Genomic DNA, 23,251 nt, shown 5'->3' on the forward strand with positions numbered 1-23,251 from the left:
ACAGTCTCTTATTGGTCCATAAGATTAGCTCAACTCCTCAAATTCAGCTGCCCACAATTCACCCCCATCTTACATTTGCCACACAATGTCACAAGAGACATAATTCTAATTAACAGGTCTACAGCTGAAGCCAGCTTAGTGAAGGCCAGTGACAAACAAGGCTGTGTCATTGTCCCAGTACTCTTCCACCCATTTTTTACCTTTGGCTAGGCACCCTATAGATTTCTGAATTAAGTACAGAGTATAATAGTTTTAACTGAGCACCTAATCTTTTCTACCATGTTTTCCGTCTGTGGCTTTTAGTAAAGATTGTCATGAACTGATCCTGCAACCCCATCAGATACGATTCCTATTTATTGTAAACTTTTACCTTACACCATCATCCATCTATTATCTTGTTAACACTCATGCTTTCCAATCTAACATCAACTCTTGTTTTCTTCCTCTCCTCATTTTTAGTGGAAGATCTTACAACTGTAACTTCCCAGCCTGAGACTTATTCTGAATTTTTAACTCTCAACTAATACTGTTTGACCTACTGAGTATTTCCAGCATTTGATATTTTCAATTATGCATAAAGAACTTGTTTCATTGTTGTGTATCAGTTCTGTAAATCTAGCACCTAATTAATTGCCTGTTTATTGTCTGTGCGTTCTATTTTCTCAGGAAATCAAAGCTGTACAGCATTCTAAATAGTTTGTCCTTTTTAAGAGTGGAATTGCAAAAGGGTAGTCAGGTTTGTCATCATAATTCTACTATTCTGTGTGAAAGGTGTGCTTCTCTGAAGACAGCTTCTCATTGATGAATGTTTGCTCTTTATTGAATCATAATAAAAATATTCATTCATAGTATATTTCACAATCAAGTTTAGTTAGGTCAACATAGTGAGATTTAAAAAATGGAATCCATGCTTACTCTTTATGAAAGCTTGGATGTTCTTTTATGCCAAAGGTTTTCAGGTGAACTGAATACATATTTTTGAGGATCTGGACCAAAATATGCTGGCAAAATAATTTCACTGGAATGCTCATGCTATAAATGTGATGCTCCACAAATTGTAAATCACCGCAAATCCCCTGAATAACTTGAAAAATTGGGAGCTCACTGTCAGTCTATCAATGAAGTTTTGAGAAATTATTGCATTCATGCATTAACTATTAATTAAACTCACTGCAGAAAATTAGGACTGCTACTTAACAGCACAGATAAATTTTTAATGAGGATATTTGTGCTTTTGGTATAGTACTCACACTTTGGCCTCGGGGAAGGGAACAGCATAAACACCAGATTACTGCAAATGCTAGAGATTTTAAATATTTTAAGTTTTAATACATTTAAAAATGAATTTAACCATTTTTATTCTTAATTGAAATTTTATTTCCACTCTTCTGTACTCAATTTAACTTCAGTTTACCCTATTTGGAGTAAAAGAGTCATAGAACACTACAGCACACACAGGCCCTTCAGCCCATCTAGTTCATGCCAAACCATTAATCTGCTGAGTCCAAATGACCTACACTTGGGCCATAGCCCCCACCCCCAAACCCCTTGCCATCCATATACCCATCCAAACTTCTCTTAAATGTTGATTTCAAATCTACATCCACCATCTGTGCTGGCAGCTCATTCCACACTCACCACCCTCTGAGTGAAGCCATTCCCCCTCAAGTTTCCCTAAAACATTTCACCTTTCACCCTTAACCCATGACCCCTAGTTGTAGTCTCACCCAATCTCAGTGGAAAAAGCCTGCTTGCATTTACTCCATACATACCCCTCATAATTTTGTATACCTCTATCAAATCTCCTCTCAACTTTCTACGTTCTAGGAATATAATCACAACCTATTCAACCTTTCTCTATAACTCAGGTTCTCAAGTCTCAGCAATGTCCTTCTAAATTTTCTCTGCACTCTTTTAATCTTGACATTTTTCCTGCATGTCGGTGACCAAAACTGCACACTATACTCCAAATTAGGCCTCACCAATGTCTTGTACAATTTCAACATTACACCCTAACTTCTATACTCAATACATTCATTTATGAAGGACATTGTGCCAAAAGCTTTCTTTACGATCCTGTCTACCTGCGATGTCACTTTCAAGGAATCATGGATCTGTATTCTCAGATCTCTCTGTTCTACCGCATTCCTCAGTGTCCTTCCAATTGCTGTTTAAGAACTACCCTGCTTGATCCTCACAAAGTGCAACACCTCACACTTGTCTGCATTATATTCGATCTGCCATTTTTCAGCCCATTTTTCCAGCTGGTCCAGATCCTGCTGCAAGCTTTGATAGTCTTCCTCGCTGTCTACCATACCTTCAATCTTGTTGTCATCTGCAAATCTGTTGATCTAGTTTACCACATTATCATCCAGATTGTGAATACAGATAACAAACAACAAACCCTTATGGCACACAACTACTCAGAGGCCTCCATCTACTACCAAGCCAATGTCTAATCCAATTTACTACCTCATCTTGAATGCCAAGCAAGTGAACCTTCTTGACCAACCTCCCATCAAGGACCTTGTCAAAGGCCTTGCTAAAGTTCCTGTAGACAACATCCACTGCCTTGTGTTCATCAACCTTCCTGGTAACTTCCTCAAAAACCACTCTAAGATTGGCTAGATATGATCTATGACACACAAAGCCATGCTGACTATCCCTAAGCCGTTCCTGTCCATCCAAATATTTGGATATCCAGTCCCTTAGAACACCTTCCAATAACCCACCCACTACTCATGTCAGGCTCACCAGCCTATAACTTCCTGGCTTATTCTTACAGCCTTTCTTGAACAACTGAACAACATTAGCTATCCTCCAATTCTCCGGCACCTCACCCATTGCTAAAGAAGCTTTAAATACCTCTGTTAGAGCCCCTGCAATTGCTGCACCAGCCTCCCACAGGGTCTGAGGGAACACCATGTCGGAGCCTGGGGATTTACCCAGCCTAATTTGCCTTAAGACAGCACACACCTCCTCATCTGAAATCTGTATAGGGCCCATGACTTCACTGCTGCATTGTCTCACATCTATAGATTCTGTGTCCATCCCCCAAGTAAATACAGATGTAAAAATCCATTTCAAATCTCCCCATCTCTTTTGGCAACACAGGTAAATTACAACTCTGATTTTCGAGAGGACTAATTTTGTCCCTAGATATCCTATTGCTCATTATATACCTGTAGAAGCTGTTAGGATTCTCCTTCACCTTGACAGCTAAAAAACCCCATTCCTTCTTTTGGCCCTCCTGATTTCCTTCTAAGGTGTTTTCTTGCATTTCTTATACTCCTCAAGTAACTTATTTGTTCCTGCCTGCCTGTACCTGCTCTGCACCTCCTTCCATTTCTTAACCAGTGCCTCAATATCTCTCAGAGACCAAAGTTCCCTAAACTTCTTATCCTTGCCTTTTATTCTGACAGGAACATACAAACTCTGTACTCTCAAAACCTTACTTGTGAAGGCCTCCCACTTACCAAGTGCACCTTTGCCAGAAAATAACCTGTCCCAATTCCACATTTGCCAAATCCTTTCTGATACCATCAAAATTAGCCTTTCTCCAATTTAGAATCTCAACCTGTGACCAGATCTACCCTTTTCCATAGTTACCTTGAAACTAATGGTATTATGATCACTCGATGCAGTGTTCCCCTACACAAATTTTTGTCACCTATCTTGTCTCATTCCCCAATAGGAGATCAAGTATTGCACATTCTGTACTTGGGACTTCTATTTACTGATTAAGGAAACATCCCTGAACATGTTTGACAAACTCTATCCCATCTAATACTTTTACAGAAGGGGAGTCCCAGACAATATGCAGAAAGTTAAAATCACCTACTATCACAACCTTGTATTTCTTGAAACCTTTTTTTCTTGAAATGGTCTGCAATCTTTCTACAAATTTGCTCCTTTAAATCCCATGGACTGTTGGGTGGCCTATGATATAATCCCAATTATGTGGTCATACCTTTCTTTCGGTCACCCAGTCAGCTGTGTCCTGCACCTTGGGTGTAACTACCTCCCTGTACGTCCTGAATTATTCAGAGTTCTGGAGTTAGAAGCTGCAGCAGGATATACATCTTGCAGGTGTCGTGGAGGTCTCCCTGCCTTCCCACATCCCACAAGAGGAGTATTCCACTATCCTGCCTGGTATCCCCATTGCTTTTATTGTGCAATAAGAAAGAAAGAATAAATAGCTAAAAAATCTTCCTACAGCCTACACTCTCCTCACCAAAAGCTCGAAGGGCCAAAATCTGAACTCCCCACTTTAACACTGGCTCACTCCCACAATGGCCATTCTGCTTAAACCTAACTTATTTTCATTGAATCTTGCGTAAGGCCTAATTATGTGCAATCCAATGTCTTCTCGGGCACTGTGGCACAAAAATATGCAAAAAGTTCCTGGGTTCCCTATTTGTTTATCTATAATTCTTTAAATTTACTGTCTAAAGAACTGGAATATGAGTCCCATCATAGAGACTTCTTCCAACCTGAGACAAAAACATGTTTGAAATAAAGAGTGAGGGGATAACATTTAGCAGGACATGTCAAAGGATTCCTGCTGAAACAATTCTGAAGCACGATACAGTAGCATGCAAAAGTTTGGGCACCCCTGGTCAAAATTTCTTTTACTGTGAATAGTTAAGTGAGTAGAAGATAAACTGATCTCCAAAAGTCATAAATTTAAAGATGAAACATTATTTTCAACATTTTAAACAAGATTAATGTATTACTTTTGCTTTGTACAATTTTAGAGTGAGAAAAAAGAAAGGAGCACCAAGCAAAGCTTTGGCACCCCAACAGATTTAAGCTGTCAGATAACTTTTACCAGGTCTGAGACCTTAATTAGCTTGTTAGGGCTATGGCTTGTTCACAGTCATCGTTAGAAAAGGCCAGGTGATGTAAATTTCAAAACTTTATAAATACCCCGACTCCTCAATCCTTGTCCCAATAATCAGCAGCCCTGGGCTCCTCTAAACAGCTGTCTACAACTCTGAAAATTAAAGTAAATGATGCCCACAAAGCAGGAGAAGGCTATAAGAAGATAGCAAAGCGTTTTCAGGTAGCCGTTTCCTCGGTTCGTAATGTAATTAAGAAATGGCAGTTAACAGGAATGGTGGAGGTCAAGTAGAGGTCTGGAAGACCAAGAAAACTTTCCAAGGGAACTGCTCATGGGATTGCTAGAAAGGCAAATCAAAACCCCCGTTTGACTGTAAAAGACCTTCAGGAAGATTTAGCAGACTCTGGAGTGGTGGTGCACTGTTCTACTGTGCAGTGATACCTGCTCAAATATGACCTTCATGGAAGAGTCATCAGAAGAAAACCTTTCCTGTGTCCTCACCACAAAATTCAGCATCAGAAGTTTGCAAAGGAACATCTAAATAAGCCTGATGCATTTTTGAAACAAGTCCTGTGGACTGATGAAGTCAAAGTAGAACTTTTTGACCGCAATGAACAAAGGTATGTTTGGAGAAAAAAAGTGCAGAATTTCATGAAAAGAACACCTCTCCAACTGTTAAGCATGGGGGTGGATCGATCATGCTTTGGGCTGGTGTTGTAGCCAGTGGCGCAGGAAACATTTCACTGGTAGAGGGAAAAACGAATTCAATTAAATACCAGCAAATTCTGGAAGCAAACATCACACCATCTGAAAAAAAAAAGCTGAGGATGAAAAGAGGATGGCTTCTACAACAGGATACTGATCCTAAACACACCTCAAAATCCACAATGAACTACCTCAATAGGCACAAGCTGAAGGTTTTGCCATGGCACTCACAGTCCCCCAACCTAAACGAAAGGAGCTTAAGAAGGGGCTGAGGAGAGCAAGAAGGGGGCGTGAGAAGGCCTTGGCGAGTAGGGTAAAGGAAAACCCCAAGGCATTCTTCAATTATGTGAAGAACAAAAGGTTGACAGGAGTGAACATAGGACTGATTAGAGATAAAGGTGGGAAGATGTGCCTAGAGGCTGTGGAAGTGAGCGAGGTCCTCAATGAATACTTCTCTTCGGTATTCACCAATGAGAGGGAACTTGATGATGGTGAGGACAGTATGAGTGAGGTTGATGTTCTAGAGCATGTTGATATTAAGGGAGAAGAGGTGTTGGAGTTGTTAAAATACATTAGGACGGATAAGTCCCCGGGGCCTGATGGAATATTCCCCAGGCTGCTCCACGAGGCGAGGGAAGAGATTGCTGAGCCTCTGGCTAGGATCTTTATGTCCTCGTTGGCAACGGGAATGGTACCAGAGTATTGTAGGGAGGCGAATGTTGTCCCCTTGTTCAAAAAAGATGGTAGGGATAGTCTGGGTAATTATAGACCAGTGAGCCTTACGTTAGTGGTGGGAAAGCTGTTGGAAAAGATTCTTAGAGATAGAATCTATAGGCATTTAGAGAATCATGGTCTGATCAGGGACAGTCAGCATGGCTTTGTGAAGGGCAGATTGTGTCTAACAAGCCTGATAGAGTTCTTTGAGGAGGTGACCAGGCATATAGATGAGGGTAGTACAGTGGATGTGATCTACATGGATTTTAGTAAGGCATTTGACAAGGTACCACAAGGTAGGCTTATTCAGAAAGTCAGAAGGCATGGGATCCAGGGAAGTTTGACCAGGTGGATTCAGAATTGTCTTGCCTGCAGAAAGCAGAGGGTCGTGGTGGAGGGAGTACATTTGGATTGGAGGGTTGTGACTAGTGGTGTCCCACAAGGATCGGTTCTGGGACCTCTACTTTTCGTGATTTTTATTAATGACCTGGATGTGGGGGTAGAAGGGTGGGTTGGCAAGTTTGCAGATGACACAAAGGTTGTGGTGTTGTGGATAGTGTTGAGGATTGTCAAAGATTGCAGAGAGACATTGATAGGATGTAGAAGTGGGCTGAGAAGTGGCGGATGGAGTTCAACCCAGAGAAGTGTGAGGTGGTACACTTTGGAAGGACAATCTCCAAGACAGAGTACAAAGTAAATGGTAGGATACTTGGGAGCGTAGAGGAGCAGAGGAATCTGGGGGTACATGTCCACAGATCCCTGAAAGTTGCCTCACAGGTAGACAGGGTAGTTAAGAAAGCTTATGGAGTGTTAGCTTTCATAAGTCGAGGGATAGAGTTTAAGAGACGCGGTGTAATGATGCAGCTCTATAAAACTCTGGTTAGGCCACACTTGGAGTACTGTGTCCAGTTCTGGTCGCCTCACTATAGGAAGGATGTGGAAGCATTGGAAAGGGTACAGAGGAGATTCACCAGGATGCTGCCTGGTTTAGAGAGTATGGATTATGATCAGAGATTAAGAGAACTAGGGCTTTACTCTCTGGAGAGATGGAGGATGAGAGGAGACATGATAGAGGTAGACAAGATATTAAGAGGAATAGATAGTGGACAGCCAGCACCTCTTCCCCAGGGCACCACTGCTCAGTACAAGAGGACATGGCTTTAAGGTAAGGGGTGGAAGGTTTTTTACTCAGAAAGTGGTTGGAGCGTGAAATGCACTGCCAGAGTCAGTGATGGAGGCAGATACACTAGTGAAATTTAAGAGACTACTTGACAGGTATATGGAGGAATTTAAGGTGGGGGGGGGGTTATTTGGGAGGTAGGGTTTAAGGGTTGGCACAACATTGTGGGCCAAAGTGCCTGTACTGTGGCGTATTGTTCTATGTTTCTATGTAAACATCATAGAACATCTGTGGATAGACCTCAAAAGAGCAGTGCATGCAAGATGGCCCAAGAATCTCACAGAACTAGAAGCCTTTTGCAAGGTAGAATGGGTGAAAATCCCCCAAACAAGAATTAAAAGACTCTTTGCTAGTTACAGAAAGCGTTTACAAGCTGTGATACTTGCCAAAGGGGTATTACTAAGTACTGATCATGCAGGGTGCCCAAAATTTTGCTTAGGGCCCTTTTTCTTTTTTGTTATTTTAAAACTTTAAAAGATGGAAATAAAAAGTAATCTTACTTAAAATATTAAAGAAATGTGTCATCTTTCACTTTGTGCCTTTTGGAAATCAGGTCATCTTTTACTCGCTTAGCTATTCACAGTAACAGAAATTTTGATCAGGGGTGCCCAAACTTTTGTATGCCACTGTATATTCATAACATAGAAGTTCTCACTGGCCTCTTTGATGTGTGATAGCTGGCCAAACATAATGCGCAATTTCCAGCTAGTGAAAGGGATTACTTTTTAACTTCTGAACCATTTTGTTGATAGAAATAACTTATACACATTATTGGCCTGTTGTAAAAGAGAGATTAAATTTTCATCACAGACAGTTTACTTGGTTTGAAAAATATCCTTTATATCTGAGATTTATCATAAAAATAAAAATTTTGGCCATTAGATGATCATTAAGTTTATTGATTGGTGGCAACAAAACACAAAGGGTTGCAATTAGAATCAGCATCTGCAATTTGCAAGTTGCATGGAAGTTACAAAAAGACTTGCTGAAATTCATTGCTCAGAGTAAGGAAAGAGGCTTCAATAGATTTGAGTATCTTTGGCATTTTTGATTTGCTGGTTTGTGTTACACTTAATTAGAAGCCCATATCGCAGGCAATTCAAACTATTTGCCATAGATCAATAAATTCTTGATGACAGATATCCTGGGGAAGTGTTTGTCAGCTTGGCTTTGGATGAGGACATAGATTAGGGCTGTGTTGTGTGGCAAGGTCAACGGCCCTTGATAGACAGCTCTGCGGTCATTAGACATTTGTAGTGAATTGCCTGGACTCCGCTCATGAGTCAGCCAAATTTCAGCAGGAACAATGGGCTAAATCCAGCTATCTGAAAGCTTTTTAACTCGGAGAAGAAAAATAAGGTTAGTGTTATGATGGAAGGTAACACAGGCAAATTGTCTTTATTGTTTTGATATTTCGAAGAGAACAGTTAAGGTTGAAACTACTTTAAACATACAGTTTCTGTCCACAGTAATAGTGAGATTCAGCAGACGAGGGCTAAGGAAAAGGATGAAACATTTACAACCATATTCTTCCAGAAGTGACGAAGAGATGATCCATCTTGGCTTCCTCCTGAGATCCCCACTGTGACAGAAACCAATCTCGCATCTATTTGATTCACGCCACATGATACCGAGAAATGGTTGGAAACTACAGCAAAGGTTACAGAACTATGCAATATCCCAGATGCAGCAATGAAGGCCTGCACCCCAGAACGAGCTGTGCCAGGGGCCAGGCTGTTCCATTACAGCTATGGTAGCAGCATCTACCTGACAGTACAGAAAATCACCCAGGTATTTTCCTTTCACCAAAAACAGGTCAGATCCAATATAATGCTGCCCAACCTCTCTACACTCAATCAGAATCAGAATCAGGCTTATTCTCTGAAAGCTAGTGTTTTGTGGCAGCAGGACAATGAAAGACATAAAAAATTCTTAAGTAACAATAAATAAATAGATAGATATATAATTGATTGATAAATAGAAAAACAGATAGATAGATAAATAAATAAATAGTGTGAAAGAGAAATAGTGGGGTACTGTCACAGCAAAGGCTCTGACATTGTCAATAAGTAGCACTTAATCACACACTTATAACAAACAACTTGGTTCCAGACCTCATCACAACTTTTGTTCAAACATGAACCAAAGTGCTGAATTCCAAAAGTTAAGTGAAGATGCCTGTCCTTTAAGGCAGCATTAGACCAGGCCTAGCATGAGCACCTGGCTGTAAAGTTGAAGTCAATGACCATCAAAGGGAAACATTCCTTTGGTTAGAGTTATGTCACACATAAAGAAAGATGGCAGTCAGCCTTGAACCACTAAAATAACAATAAACTAAGGCTGAGGCTGGACCATTAGGGCATCTCTGCTGAATTTCTTCCCGTAAGTGCCAAGTCAAGTCAAGTTTATTGTTATTTCCACCATATCCTGCCAAACGAAACAAAGTTCCCTCCAGACCAAGGAGCACAACACGGTGCATATAACTCACATACAATACACAAAGTAATATTACCTCAATAGGCCAAACTGTACTACCTCCAGCAGCTTCATCAATTACCTTCTTTCTATCCGAAGATCTCGAGTGAGGATATTTGCAGATATGCAAATCCATTCAAAACCCCTCAGCAAATGCACATGTACACGCAGCAAAATCTAGACACGTTCAGATGTAGATTGATAAATGGTAAGCAATATTCATGAAAAGGGATGGATAATGACCATCTCCAATACAAAAGATTCATTTGAAGTCGATGATATCACCGCTTCCAGTCTCCCCATCGTCAATACCCGTAGAGCGGTCAGATAGATGTAATGGCTGCAAGGACAAGTCACAAGCAAGGTATTCAATGGTAAGTGACTTACTTCCTGACATCCTTATGCCTTTCCACCATTTACGAGTCACAAATAAGGAGTGCAACGGAATATTCTCCACTTTCCTGGATGACAATTCCCAAGAAGCTTGACAACATACAAGATAAGGCAGCCTGCTTGATCGCCACCCTGTTAACCACCCTAAACATTCATTACAATCTAGTTAGTCACTCAGGCATCTCCCACAGTAAGTCGCTAGCCTGTGACGACCACCAGCAGCAGCAGCAGGTGCATTGCGGACACCACCCACACGTAGAGCTTTCCCTCAAAGATGCTCATCATCCTGACTTGGAAATATATGAGTGTGCAAGTACCTTAAACAATAGGACTAAAGTGATTGAAGAAGACCAGCTCAAACACAATCTTCTGAAGGACAATTAGGAATAGACATTAAATGCTGGCTTTTACTACAGATGACCAGATCCCTAAAAGGAAAAAAATTTAAAAATCAAGCCATTGGGTTAGATTTGCTCAGTTTCCTTTAATAATGCTAAAGTTAGCAGTCTGCACAAGAAGTTGTTTTGTACAAAGTGTCATGATCCCAGTGCTGATTCACACTAAGATGCCTGTTGTAAACATTGGGGAAAAAACACCCGTTTCACCACCTGCATTTCTAAAAACAGCATAGCAGTTTGTGTACTCGTTTCTCTCACCTGTTCTTTGCCTGAGGCAATACGTGAACTATTGTGGTTACTAAATTAGTAATTCAAGAATATGTGCACCAATTCGACCACTTAAGTTCATTTTATTCTTAAATCTGGAAATAAAGTTGATGCTAGTGGGATTGATTTAGAAACACAAAAACACAAGAAGGGAAGAAATGGCTATTTAAATCCCTGAGACTATTCAGCCACTTAATGAGATTGTAGCTGATTCGTGACCTTATTCCATATACACACCTTTTCCTACTTTCCTTTAGGGATTTAGTCAACAAATGTCTGTCAGTCAAATTTAAAATTAGCAATTGAACTAGCAATAACTGTATTTTTCAGAGCAGAATTCCTAATAACTACCATTCTCAATGTGTATAAAAAGCTTCTAAATGCAATCCTGAAAGGCCAGTCCTAATTTTTAAACACTGCTTCTTATTTTCAATCTCCACAATCTACAAAACCACGGTTCTCTCCATAATTTTTATTTCCCTTAAAATATTGAAAAATAGAACCAAACTTAATCTTCCAAATTCTAGGGTATGCACCCTAGAGTAAGTGATTATGCTTTATAATTTAAACCTTGGAAACTGAGGTAATATTGAACTCTCTTGATGGACAACATATCCTTTGTGAGATTCGGTGCCAGAAACAGCCCATAATATCCCAGGAATAGTCTAACTAAGGTTTGTAAACATATAAAATTCATTCTGTCTCTTGCACACCTGCCCTCTAAATATATTGGCCAGCATTCCATTATTTTTTAATTATTCCTGTACCTGCCCCTGACATTTCAATAATCTGTGTACATCGAACCTTGTCTTTTTGAATCTGCTTCAGGTTTTACTATTTGTAACGGAGTCAGTTTATCCTTTTTATGTCCAGACAGTATGACTCCATCCTGCCCACATTTGCTTATGACTTCTGTCTGCACTGAACAGAATGCTGCCCATCTTATAGGCAAACATAGATATGTAGCTTCCTAATAGGGTGAATTATTGGGTCCCTAAAGCAGATAATACCAGAACACCATCACCAATTTGAATCAAAGCTTTCCTACCCCATTTTCCTAGACACGTCAATAATTTACCTTCAATTATCTCCAGCTTTAGCTCACAGTCTCATATCAGGAACTTCACCAAATAACCTCGACAACCATTCCACTATCCATTAAATCCGTTTTAATCACCAGTTCCAAACATTGTATTTGGTTCATTAGGCACAACAGTTTTTTTAGAAATCAAGTATAAATTTTCAGTTTTCCATAACACTAATCATCATTATTGACTTTAGTGATTTCCCAGAGGAAAGAATTTTTGTATAATTCCCTGATTTTAGTCTCTCACCTTTTTAAGATAACAGTGGAAGAGAATGCACAACTTTCTAATGAGAAACAAGCCATTTTCTTGGCTCCAGAACCACAGAAATTTTGGAAAATGATAGTTACAGCTCTGAAGTGTTTTCACTGCTTTACTATAAAATGCTGAGACAGAAGAAATGTGAGCATACGAGACTTACTTTTTACTGTCATTATTTTCTCCATTTCTGGTATTTTGCCTACATTACTATGAGTGAGTCCTTGTCCCCAAATAAAAATTAATTTCCTTAGGATGAGTAGAATGCAACCCTCTTCTCCAACTGTAATTACCAAAATAAAATTAGCATACAAAACACACACAAAATGCTTCATCAGTTAACTGTACTTCTTCCTATAGCAGCTGCCTGGCCTGTTGTTTTTTTTTGTGTGTGTTGCTTGAATTTCCAGCATCTGCAAATTTCTTGTATTAGCATTTGGACCATTCAGTATTTCCTTTATAATGTAAATCAATATATAATTATAAAATATAATACAAATTTTCCCAATTCTCCTTAAAATATTTGTAAATGTTATTGTTTTGCTTTTGATAAACCCCATTTTTTTTTGGTGCTTCTTTTCAAACAGATCTTATCATTTGTTTGATCAACTTTTTCAATTCTTTTGCAATTTCCAATTACCAGCAACTGTATTAATTTTCTCCTTTTGTCTTCTTTTGCTTCTACTGTCATTTTCTTGAAAAAATTGAGTTCTTGCTTGGTAAATATGTAAATTGTTTCCTGAAATGGTAAATTACTGTCCTGAATATCTACCACCAACTGGCTGTCATTTTATCCATTAGCAGATTTAACCACTGTACTATACCATCACGTTAGTTAGTCTTACCCAAAACTATAGTATTATTACATGTTTCATATCACATCCTTTTAAATACTCCATTCAACTCAATAACATTATGATTGCTATCAGATTAGTGTATGTTAACTAAATTTGATTCACTATTCATTACCAAATTTAATATAGCTTACTCTAGCTGGCTCTAGAGTAAGGTGAACCTCTAGTTGCTGAATGCTATTCAAATTAATTATGTTTCAGACTTATCCCAATCTAAATAACAGTAAAACTTGCTATTGAAACTAACATTGCTATATTTTGCTTTGGTGAAACTTTCTTTGTTTCGGGCATGATCAGGAAATTGGGCACAAATTATGTTTGAGTATATTTACGCAAGAAAATTTATAGTTCAAATTTCAATTAAATTCATTTGATAATTACAGGTACAGAAGTTTCCATTGAACAGCACAAACTCTGCATTAAGTGTATTAAGTGGCTATGACTGGCGAAGCCCTGTCCAGGAAAATGACAAGAACTGAAGAATGAACCCACCCATTAAGGTGGAGGTACCACCCAGGGTGCAAAATACATCACCTACCCATCCTCCTGGCCTGTCTACTGCCCAATCAAGCTATAGGCAGATCCAGCTATAAGGAATTCTCTGCAGTCAAGGATCAGAACAGATGAAGTGGTGCAAAATCAGAATCAGAATACAGTAAGTCGTGAAATTTGTTATTTTGTGGCAGCAGTACCCTGCTGGCATAACAAATTACTGTAAGTTACAATAAAAACTAATAAATAAATAGTACAAAAAGAGGAATATCAAGCTGGGTTCACGGACCATTTAGAAGTCTCTTGCCAGAGGGGAAGAAGCTGCTCTTAAAATATTGTGTGGGTCTTTAAGCTCCTGTACCTCCACCCTGATGGCAGTAGGAGAAGTGGGAATGCTCCAGGTGGTGAGGGTCCTTAATGGGCGGTTGCCACCTTCCTGAGGCACTGCCTTTGAAAGATGACTTAGTTTGTGGGGAGACCTATCCATGTAATAGAGCTAGCTGAGTCTACAACCCTTTGGAAGCCTCTTACGATCTCATGCATTGGTGCCTCCATTCCATTCCAAACAACAATGCAACTAGTCAGGATGCTCTCCATGGTACTTCTGTAGAAATTTGCTAGATCCAGCAGATGTTGTCTTTTCTAGCTTTAAGCAACAGCTGGATGGACCAAGTGGTATTACTAGTCATATTGATAGGAGGGGCAAGTGGGAGACATTTTAAACAACATGAATCTTATGAAGAGTAGAGATTGTGGAATGCAGGATAGGGTGGGTGAAGGTAATTATATTTCAGAAAGAGGACTGAGAATGAGTGCACCACTATATCCCAATCATCTCTAAGTGTAGGATGGGGGCAGCTTCTTGATTACTGAGATCCTTCCCCTAAAATCCCTTGCCTCACCTACTGCACCTCCTCAAGTACAGAATCTAACACTTCTTTGAATTAAATTCTATCTGCCCAGTTGACCAGGCTATCAATAGCTACCTGCAGTCTAAAATATTCTTCATCACTACCAACTGTATGATCAATTTATGAATCATGTACCACTTTCATCATCATACCACCCACATTTGTCTAAACAATTAACAATTAATTGAAAAAACAAAGGTACAACTCCTTTGCACTCATCAACCATTAACTTTAGGTTCTTGTTGCAGAATCAGATTTGGATCCAATTAGTCACTCTTATTTGGATCCCTTGGTTGATTATTTCATTAACAAGAGAAATCTGTAGATGCTGGAAATCCAAGCAATATAGACAAAATGCTGGAGGAACTCAGCAGGCCAGGCAGCATCTATGGAAAAGAATACAGTCAACGTTTCAGGCTGAAACCCTTTGGCAGGACTGGTTAATTTCATTAACCAGCTTTCCATGTGGAATCTTGTCAAAAACTTTGCTAAAATCCTTTAATTTATATCAAATATGATCATGTCAACCTTCCTTGTTACCTCTTCATGAGATTCACTCAAGTTTGTCAGAAACAACTCTCCTTACAACTCAGGCACATTGTGCCTGATTCATTTGTACTTCGTTAATTGAAGGATAATACTGTTCCTGAGAAGTGATTCCAATATTTTGTCCAGTTAAGCTAATTGGCCTGTAGTTATATAATACACCCTTTCTCTATTTCTAAACAATGGCACTATGTTAACAGAGCTCTAATCCTTCATCACAACTCTAGTAACCATACAGAACTGAATAGTTATAGAGAGCTACTGCAATTTCTAACATACTGGGATATATTTCATCTGTACCTAGATTATTTATCCACTTTCAGTCATGCTAAGGTCTTTAAAACTTATTTATTCTAAGTTTGTCCCATCCAATATTTCACATTCATTCTTCTCAACTACGTTAGGTGTGTTGCTCCTTTCCTGGTTGTCTCTTCCACTCCTGGATTTTGTCCTCAATGCATGAGGAACACTTCTCAATCACATTTATATTAAGTCACTTATTCTCACAATTATCCTTTTATTATATTCCATTCTAGTAACGTTTCTGTTCCACTGCTCCAGTTTCCCTGTCTCTGTCACATTTACTGGGATGACACTCTAATGTCTTTCTCTTACCTCAGCTAAGCAGTTTCCTCTACTGAGATAGACAGGCAGCTCAACCAACATATGTCCTCTCTGATTCCTTCTCCCACCAATCAGACCACAAGCAGATAGTCTCTATGTCCTCACTTTATCGACCTCATAATTAGAGATATCGAAACTCTGGCCATTTATGCTACATGATCTCATCATGAGACATACTTTTCTTTGCACTCTACATTTTGAAGAAAATGTTTACATATATAAGTACATTTCTATATTCTTCCCCTACCTGTTTCAACTGTTCTCCTTCATCAGGCATCTCTCCAAAGAAACTCAGGCTGTGTTGCTCAACGAATAGAAAGCAGTAATTGACTTGCACACAGCAAGCATGTTGTCGTACAAGCAATCTCAATTTAAAATAACAGAAACTAGAGGAAATGCTCCTAATAAAAGCAGGGTAATCTCCAGAAAAAAATGCAAAGGGTAGATGATAGATATATATAAACTATGTAGATAAAATCAATCTCAGTCACTTTTTCCAGTGTGGTGCACAGGTGTAGGAGAATTAGTCATTCACCTTCACTCTAGTATTATTACTATAAGCTGTCTACAAGTGAAGAACATGTAATACTTGTCCATTGAATTCTTCCAATAGTACTGGCAACTTGCATTTATTTCTGCCAGTTTATATTTGCACCATTACTGTATCTGAGTAACATAATCAGTTACTTTCAATTCCACTTACATTTTTCAGTACCAAGCCTCTAATATATAGAAACATTCTGTAGGTTCTCTCATTCTCATCACATCACAGTTGAAATTATTAATGCCAACTTCCAACTATGCCTATTGTATCTCACAATTCATGACAATGTAATTTCATTTAACAGAATAGGACATGGATACATATATGGATTTTCTGAATTGAAAAATTTGAATCACATTGAATCTTGAAGAAAGTAGAAAACCTCTGCAGATTCAACACAAATCTGAGTCATGGAGGTAAAATTGAACTATTTTCAGTTAGTCAATTAATGGTGGACCAGTGTTGGACTGTGCTATACCCACTACCTTTTGTAGGCTTGGCTGTTCCATACTAGACCATGGAGCAGGAGGCTCCCAGATTTGATCCCTTGCTTCTTCAAAATAATAACCCTAAGTATTGGTGCCTGTTAAGTTAAGCCAACTTATAAGTTTTCTCCAAAAGCAAAGTAAGACAAGGTTATTAGCAAAGTCAATGTTACAGAACATTGGTCATTAACACTAATCAGATTATCTGCTTGAAAGCGAAAGAAAAAGTGTCAAAATATTCTTATTTGAATAAAGCAGATCTTCTGGGTCTCTAGTGAAAGTATATCAACCTTCTGATGTTTCACTTATGGGCCAGCATTACCCTAAGTAAACAGTTTCCAATCATTTTGGTAGTCTCAGTGTTCTGGAGAAGTTAGTATCAGTTCCTTATGAGTCCACCAATGAACATGCAAATGTACTTTGTTTTAGCAGCGTAGAAGATGTGCAGATTAAACAATTGACGATTAGGCCATGAGTAGTCATTTATATTCCCATTCTAATACAGGAACCCATCCTGAAATCCTAAGGATACTTATTCACCAGCCTAGAGCTGCTGAAGTCAGCTTTCTCACTCAGTTTAATAAAAAATGAGGTTAAAGACTTCCAAAACTAGACACCAAGATACTCATAGATACAGCATATTCTAACACCTTCCATTAAGCAGAAGAGCTGCTTTTTTCTGCAATTATGCTAAAGAACTAGAGAAATTAATGTAGTACAGAGATGAAGCCCATCCAATTTCCCATTACTTATCTATTCACTATAAGCTAATACAACAAAATATTTTGAATGGCTGTTGTTCTCTGCAGTTCTTTTTTCATTTTTTGGTGAAACTACTTATTTTGACATATTTTGTTATTCATGTTAGTCTGGAACCGACTCTTAACTTTTAGTTGCAAATCTTTAAAACTAATTTCAGGAATTGCCAACTTCTCTATTGTTGCAGTGATGATAAACCGTCATGTGATAAAGTCCACAGATTCTGATTGGGTCATAGTAAACCAACAATATATTGATGTAAACACACCATTAAATGACCGCCGTGCATGATGACGTCAGATTTTTAAGACCGGTCGTTCATTTTATTCTATGCAGTTACGTTTGCATGCAAACAGATTTTCAAATTAATAGACATCTAATAAAGAATATTTTTTAAAAGATAGTTGAAGTAAAGGGGGAATATGAGATTTCACACACATCAAGTGGATGTATGGAAAGGGATTAGGAGTTAATATGGCATGTGTGAATGTTGATAAGGACGGACAAAGTGAAATAAGTAGTAACGAATGTTAACGCTGCAAATGTGGATATCGTGGCGATGACAATACTGACGTACCGTAGCATGAGTTAAAAATAAGAAGAGAAAACACACTATTTGCGAAAAAGATGCGAGGAAAGACAAAGATGGTGATAGATTAAACAAAAGTGTTTGGAGCTGAGCTGGGGTGATCACGTAGAACAGGTAAATATGATCAACTTCTGCAATAATGAGAAATTGCATTCGGCCTGATTTTGTTGGTGATGAGCTGTATACTTGATTAGGGTCCATATAGTACAATGATCGAGATCCCAAAGAGAATTATTCGAGCATAAAAATATAATGCCAACATTTTTCATGGTGTAAGATGATTGTTAAACGAACGTAGGACCGACTGGAGTGAGAGACGAGGCTGCGTTCTCCGACTTTTGTTTATGATGTAAGTTTCAAAATGTACTCAAACATGCATTGACTTAATTCTTACCGTGGATGATGCGGTAAAAGTCTATTTATGTGCGCAATATGATAGATTATATCTAGCTTTCCATCGCGTTGAATGCTATTGTATTATATAAACGTGGTTACTTGGGTGTACCATACCTGAAATACAAATCTTCAATGAATTGTTAGATATAGATGTGAGTTTGATAGCACAGGGTATTATATTTAAATGTCAGTTAGATTTACTGAACCTGGTTGCTGCTGGTGCAATAAGACCCACTATTACATTTAACATTGCCACAAGAATAAGTGAAACTGATTTATGAGGTGTGCGTTTGTCTAACACCATATGTTATCTACTCTGGGCTCATTTAAATGTGTAATATCAGGAGAGTAGCACCAAGTATTATATTTAAATCTTAGCTGGATTATTGCGAATTTGTTTATGTTTGTAGAATAACATCAATGCATTAATGCTAGACTTCTCTTGATTGAATAATACAACAGATGGGATACGAATTTGTTTATCTGTAATAACACCATACCGAATATTTAAATGTTCATTGGATTAGAAGATTTTATTGATGTGATATGGTTGTATTATGTAGATAGTTCTCGAAGTATGGATTACATTTTAGTCCCGATTGGATTCGTTAGTAGTGCGCCTGTGATATGCGATTTGCTTTATTTGACTATATTATGGCACAGTGGATTGTATTTCAAAATGGATTGGCATCTGTGATATTGTATTTGTGATATGAATCTGTTGAATGTGCTTGCTCTGTGAATATTCTCGGCTTGTGACAGATGTCGGATCCCATTAGGTGACTCCTAGGGAGATTTCTCTCCAATCGGAGGCTCCATTAAAAGAGGATTTGGTTCCAGCCCGGCCCCCGAGCCTGGCCAAGCCCTTCTCTCATCTCCATCTCCACTAAGATCAGACAGGACCATCAGAGAAAGAGAGAGAGAGACAGAGGGAGAGGGAGAGAAACAGTCCTTATCGCTACGATCAGAGACCGAGAGGACATTTTTTATATCAAACTCTTATCGCTGCGATCAGAGACTTGAACGACATTCTATCAAACTCCTGCCACTGGGAACAAGGATTCAAAGGGCATTTTATTAAATTCCTGTCCCTCCCAACAGAGATTTGAACCGACAGAAAATGCAAGGATCTGCAGGGTTGATTTGTGGATAAAGGACGAAGATACGATCTCTAGAAAAAATTACTAGTGATTGGAATCCAGTTTTTTTAAGTCCATCTTGCTTCATTCCATTGGATCCTCGCGTTTCCTCGTTTGTTGGTAAGATTTCTATCTCTGTGACATAAAATACGGTTTTAGACCTCTGTTCTGCAGATACAGAAATTAATTATTTCGGGAATATTGAAATACACTCCGCAAGAAAAATTTCAGCGGTTGCCTACTATTTGCGAGAAAAAAATTCAAGTAAACAATTATAGCGTGTGCAAAAATAGAAACGCAAACTTCTTAAAACATTGATTAACTTTCCCCGCTATAATGTTGTTGTAATGAGGTTAAGATTATGGTGTTAATTGTAAGTATTTATGCATACTAACGGGAAACCTGTATTTCCGTTCGTTCATTTTGTTATTTTCCTATCATTTTCCCTTAGTTCTGGCTTTCTATCCCAGAGGCATTCAGACATGTGTATGAAAATTGTTTCTATTTCAAATAATATCTGCATATTTCCCATATTAATAACGTCTCATTCTTGGTTTAGTTTTAGTGCACCTTGAGATTTAGCTTGTAGTTTCTCTTCAAATGTTCACTGAACCCCTTGTCTTTTGTGTCTAGCTCGTGCGTATATTTTAGTTCACGTTATTCATTTTCTTTGCTGGCATTATATATACACAATATAGTGGTATTAATTCATGTCCAACAACAATCGAATACTGGCGCAGTTTATGTTCTGCCTGTGCCTCACAGTGTTAATATTTTAGTCGATTATCTTTTCTTCTCTCCTTCTGGCCCAGTTTACTTTAGTCTTGATGCACATTGTGTGTATGTGTGCGTGTGTGTGTGCCTGGGTGTGAGGATGTCCCTGCAGTCTGCTTTTCCGGGTGACAGATGGTGCCTGAGTCTGTCTCTCCTTTCACCCCGGCTCGGTTCCAAATGAAATAATAATAAATTAATATTCTACACGGGCAAACATCGATTACTGCTGGTCAGATCTCAGGAATACTGCGAACAAAGCCTTTGTCTTAATCTGCTAGAAGGTTTTCTAATAAACTCATTTAATATCCATTACAAATACAACATCCTGCAGGCCTTGAGTAATAACCATACAGGCAGGAATCAATAGCCCTGGAAATATAAACAGCTGTAAACTTAGATTAGATTGATACAGCTAAACATATATTAAACTAGGCAGAGAAAGAAAGACAGATATAGGTAGTGATCAGATAGATAGATAGATAGATAGATAGATAGATAGATAGATAGATAGATAGATAGATAGATAGATAGATAGATAGATAGATAGATAGATAGAAAGATAGATAGACAGGCAGAAAAAGAGAGCTGAGAAAGAAAGAGCATAGGTAGAATAGAAGAAAGAAAAGGGAAGATGTACAACCTGGATTCGACGATTGTTAGATATTACAAGTGAATACCAAGAATAAACTAAAACAGACTGATAATATCAGCAGGTAAGAAGCAAAATAAAACAGGATCTCGTATCACCAAATATACAGAATGAAGCAGATAAATTAAATTCAGATATTAATTTGACAAACTTATCGTTTTTACATTTTCTTTTTCGGAATTCATACATTTAATTGTATGCTTCTGTTTTGTTTGTTTAATTTATTCAAGTAAACATTCCAGTTACTCACTATTAGGGTAACTTTTTTTCTGAAATGGCCTGGTCTGACTTATAATTCAATGCTTTTCTATTTGTGTGGATTGCTATAAATGATTGATTCACTTTGAACAGTATTTCCGTGCAGTTTTATTGCGTTGTTGTCACTGTTGGACTTTTATTTTCCTTTCTTTGGAGACAATTACTGTGATGAATCTCAAGCTTTTCCCCCCTCTCTGCATCTTCAGGTTTTCGTGCTCATATTGCAGTTCCGATCGTGTTTCCTCAGGATGTTGAACTCGGATCAAACTGACCTGGACCTGAACCCCAGCTCTTCCGAGAGTGAGTCGGTGCTGTCGGATGCTCGGGGAGGGTGTGTGCGAGACAAGCCGGATGATGCCGAAGGCAAGCGAGGGGTCCAGCAGACATTGAGCCGGGAAGAGAAACGCCGCCGGCGGAGAGCCACTGCCAAGTACCGCACGGCCCACGCAACCCGGGAGCGCATTAGGGTAGAGGCCTTCAACGTGGCATTCGCAGAACTTCGCAAACTGCTGCCAACTCTGCCTCCCGACAAAAAGCTCTCCAAAATCGAAATCCTTCGCCTGGCCATCTGCTACATTTCTTACCTAAATCATGTCTTGGATGTCTAGGCAACGAGAGAGGAGGGAGAGAGAGAAAGAGAAACAGTGGAGAACGGAAAAGAAAAGTAAAGTTTGTGGATTTAAAACTGAAAATAAAAATGTTTGAGGAGGTTGTCAAGTGCCACCGTTTCCAAAACAAATGGAACTTTAAACTCTATTTGTGACCTTAAAGTGTGTTAGTCGGTGCGGTATATTTATATTTAATTTTATTTTTTATAATTGTGCGTATTGATAATTAGTATATTTCTATTTTATTTTTATTTATTTTTATATAAACGTGTGTCAATTGTTATTTTTGTGCCATCTGTTCACAGTCGAGTGTTTACACTTTCTGTTGGAGAGCTGTAAGCTGTTATTTCTTTCTCGCCGTGCTTGGTTGCTGTTTGAAAGCAGTGATGTTTTTTGCCTCCCATATCGCACTTGTTTCTAAAGGTAGAGCTTTTTACGTTTGTCTTATTTCCACCCTCCCTTGTATTTAAATATTTGGTGCAATGAGTTTGTTGTTGTTTCTAGGAGAGTCGAGCACTCGCACTTCATGCTTTAATTTAAATGGTTTAAGGTCCGTGGCAGTTGCTGTTGTATAAAATGTTTATTTTTCTTGGTAGAATGTGTCGCAGTTTTGAACACGGTAAGCAAAGGAGGAGAATCCCAGATTGTGCAGCAACTCCCAGCTATTTATTCCCCGGATTAGTATACCCCTTAAAACGTTTATAAAATAATCTGGGCCCATCTTCTCCTAGTGAATTGAACCAAAAACTGAATTTCTAATGACTGCCCGATCTCTGGTTAGCACCCCTGAAGTGCGCGGATTTTGTAAAAAACAAAAAACAAACAAAAAAAGGACATATCAAACTGACATCCAAAGATTCTCGTCTTTTCAGGGTTTCTAAATGTGTTTTTTGCCTAGTTCAGAATATTTTGTGGTTGAAATAACGAGCTGGTTTCTATAAGGTAGTTTTCATATCTATTCCTGAATGGTGCCATTTGGCAATAAAAAAAATAAAAGTGCATTTTGTCTTTTTATTATCAAATCTCTGGAACATTCATCCTGCCTCTTACAAGAATGTAAAATCCACCAGTATGACTATGATACAACGGACAGAAACAATCATAAAGTGGCATATTGCGAGGAAGTGTTCAAAGTAGTTTAACAAAAGCTCATCCAAACAGAGACAACATTCGAAACTTCTTTTTAAATATAAATCTCCGTGATCTGAGGGGATATTGGGAATAAAATGCGTGTCAGGTTTGGGGAGGGGGGGGGGGGCGGGTGTGTGTGTGTGTGTGTGTGTGTGTGTGTGTGTGTGTGTGTGT

The 23,251-nt window shown here is 38.7% G+C and overlaps 1 protein-coding gene across 5 annotated transcripts; it reads left to right on the forward strand.

The window, feature by feature from the left end:
* The first annotated feature begins 17,928 nt into the window (after positions 1-17,928).
* Positions 17,929-22,947, forward strand: nhlh2 (nescient helix loop helix 2). 5 transcript variants are annotated; one of them, XM_073045460.1, is made up of 3 exons: positions 17,932-18,236; positions 19,620-19,777; positions 21,545-22,947. In XM_073045460.1, the coding sequence occupies exon 3, from the start codon at positions 21,587-21,589 to the stop codon at positions 21,944-21,946; it is 360 nt and encodes a 119-aa protein (XP_072901561.1). In that variant the 5' UTR covers positions 17,932-18,236; positions 19,620-19,777; positions 21,545-21,586; the 3' UTR covers positions 21,947-22,947. The 5 variants fall into 5 exon arrangements, with proteins under 5 accessions (XP_072901563.1, XP_072901561.1, XP_072901562.1 ...); XM_073045462.1 differs by lacking the exon at positions 19,620-19,777 and having other exon boundaries at positions 17,929-18,236; XM_073045461.1 differs by lacking the exon at positions 17,932-18,236 and having other exon boundaries at positions 19,319-19,777; positions 21,586-22,947.
* Positions 22,948-23,251: the final 304 nt, after the last annotated feature.

The sequence above is a fragment of the Hemitrygon akajei genome, chromosome 5, assembly GCF_048418815.1.
Source record: "Hemitrygon akajei chromosome 5, sHemAka1.3, whole genome shotgun sequence".
Classification (NCBI taxonomy): domain Eukaryota; kingdom Metazoa; phylum Chordata; class Chondrichthyes; order Myliobatiformes; family Dasyatidae; genus Hemitrygon; species Hemitrygon akajei.

What these genes read in the sequence shown, in the direction of transcription:
- nhlh2 (XM_073045462.1), top strand. Translation starts at nt 21,587, where the DNA reads ATGTTGAACTCGGATCAAACTGACCTGGACCTGAACCCCAGCTCTTCC.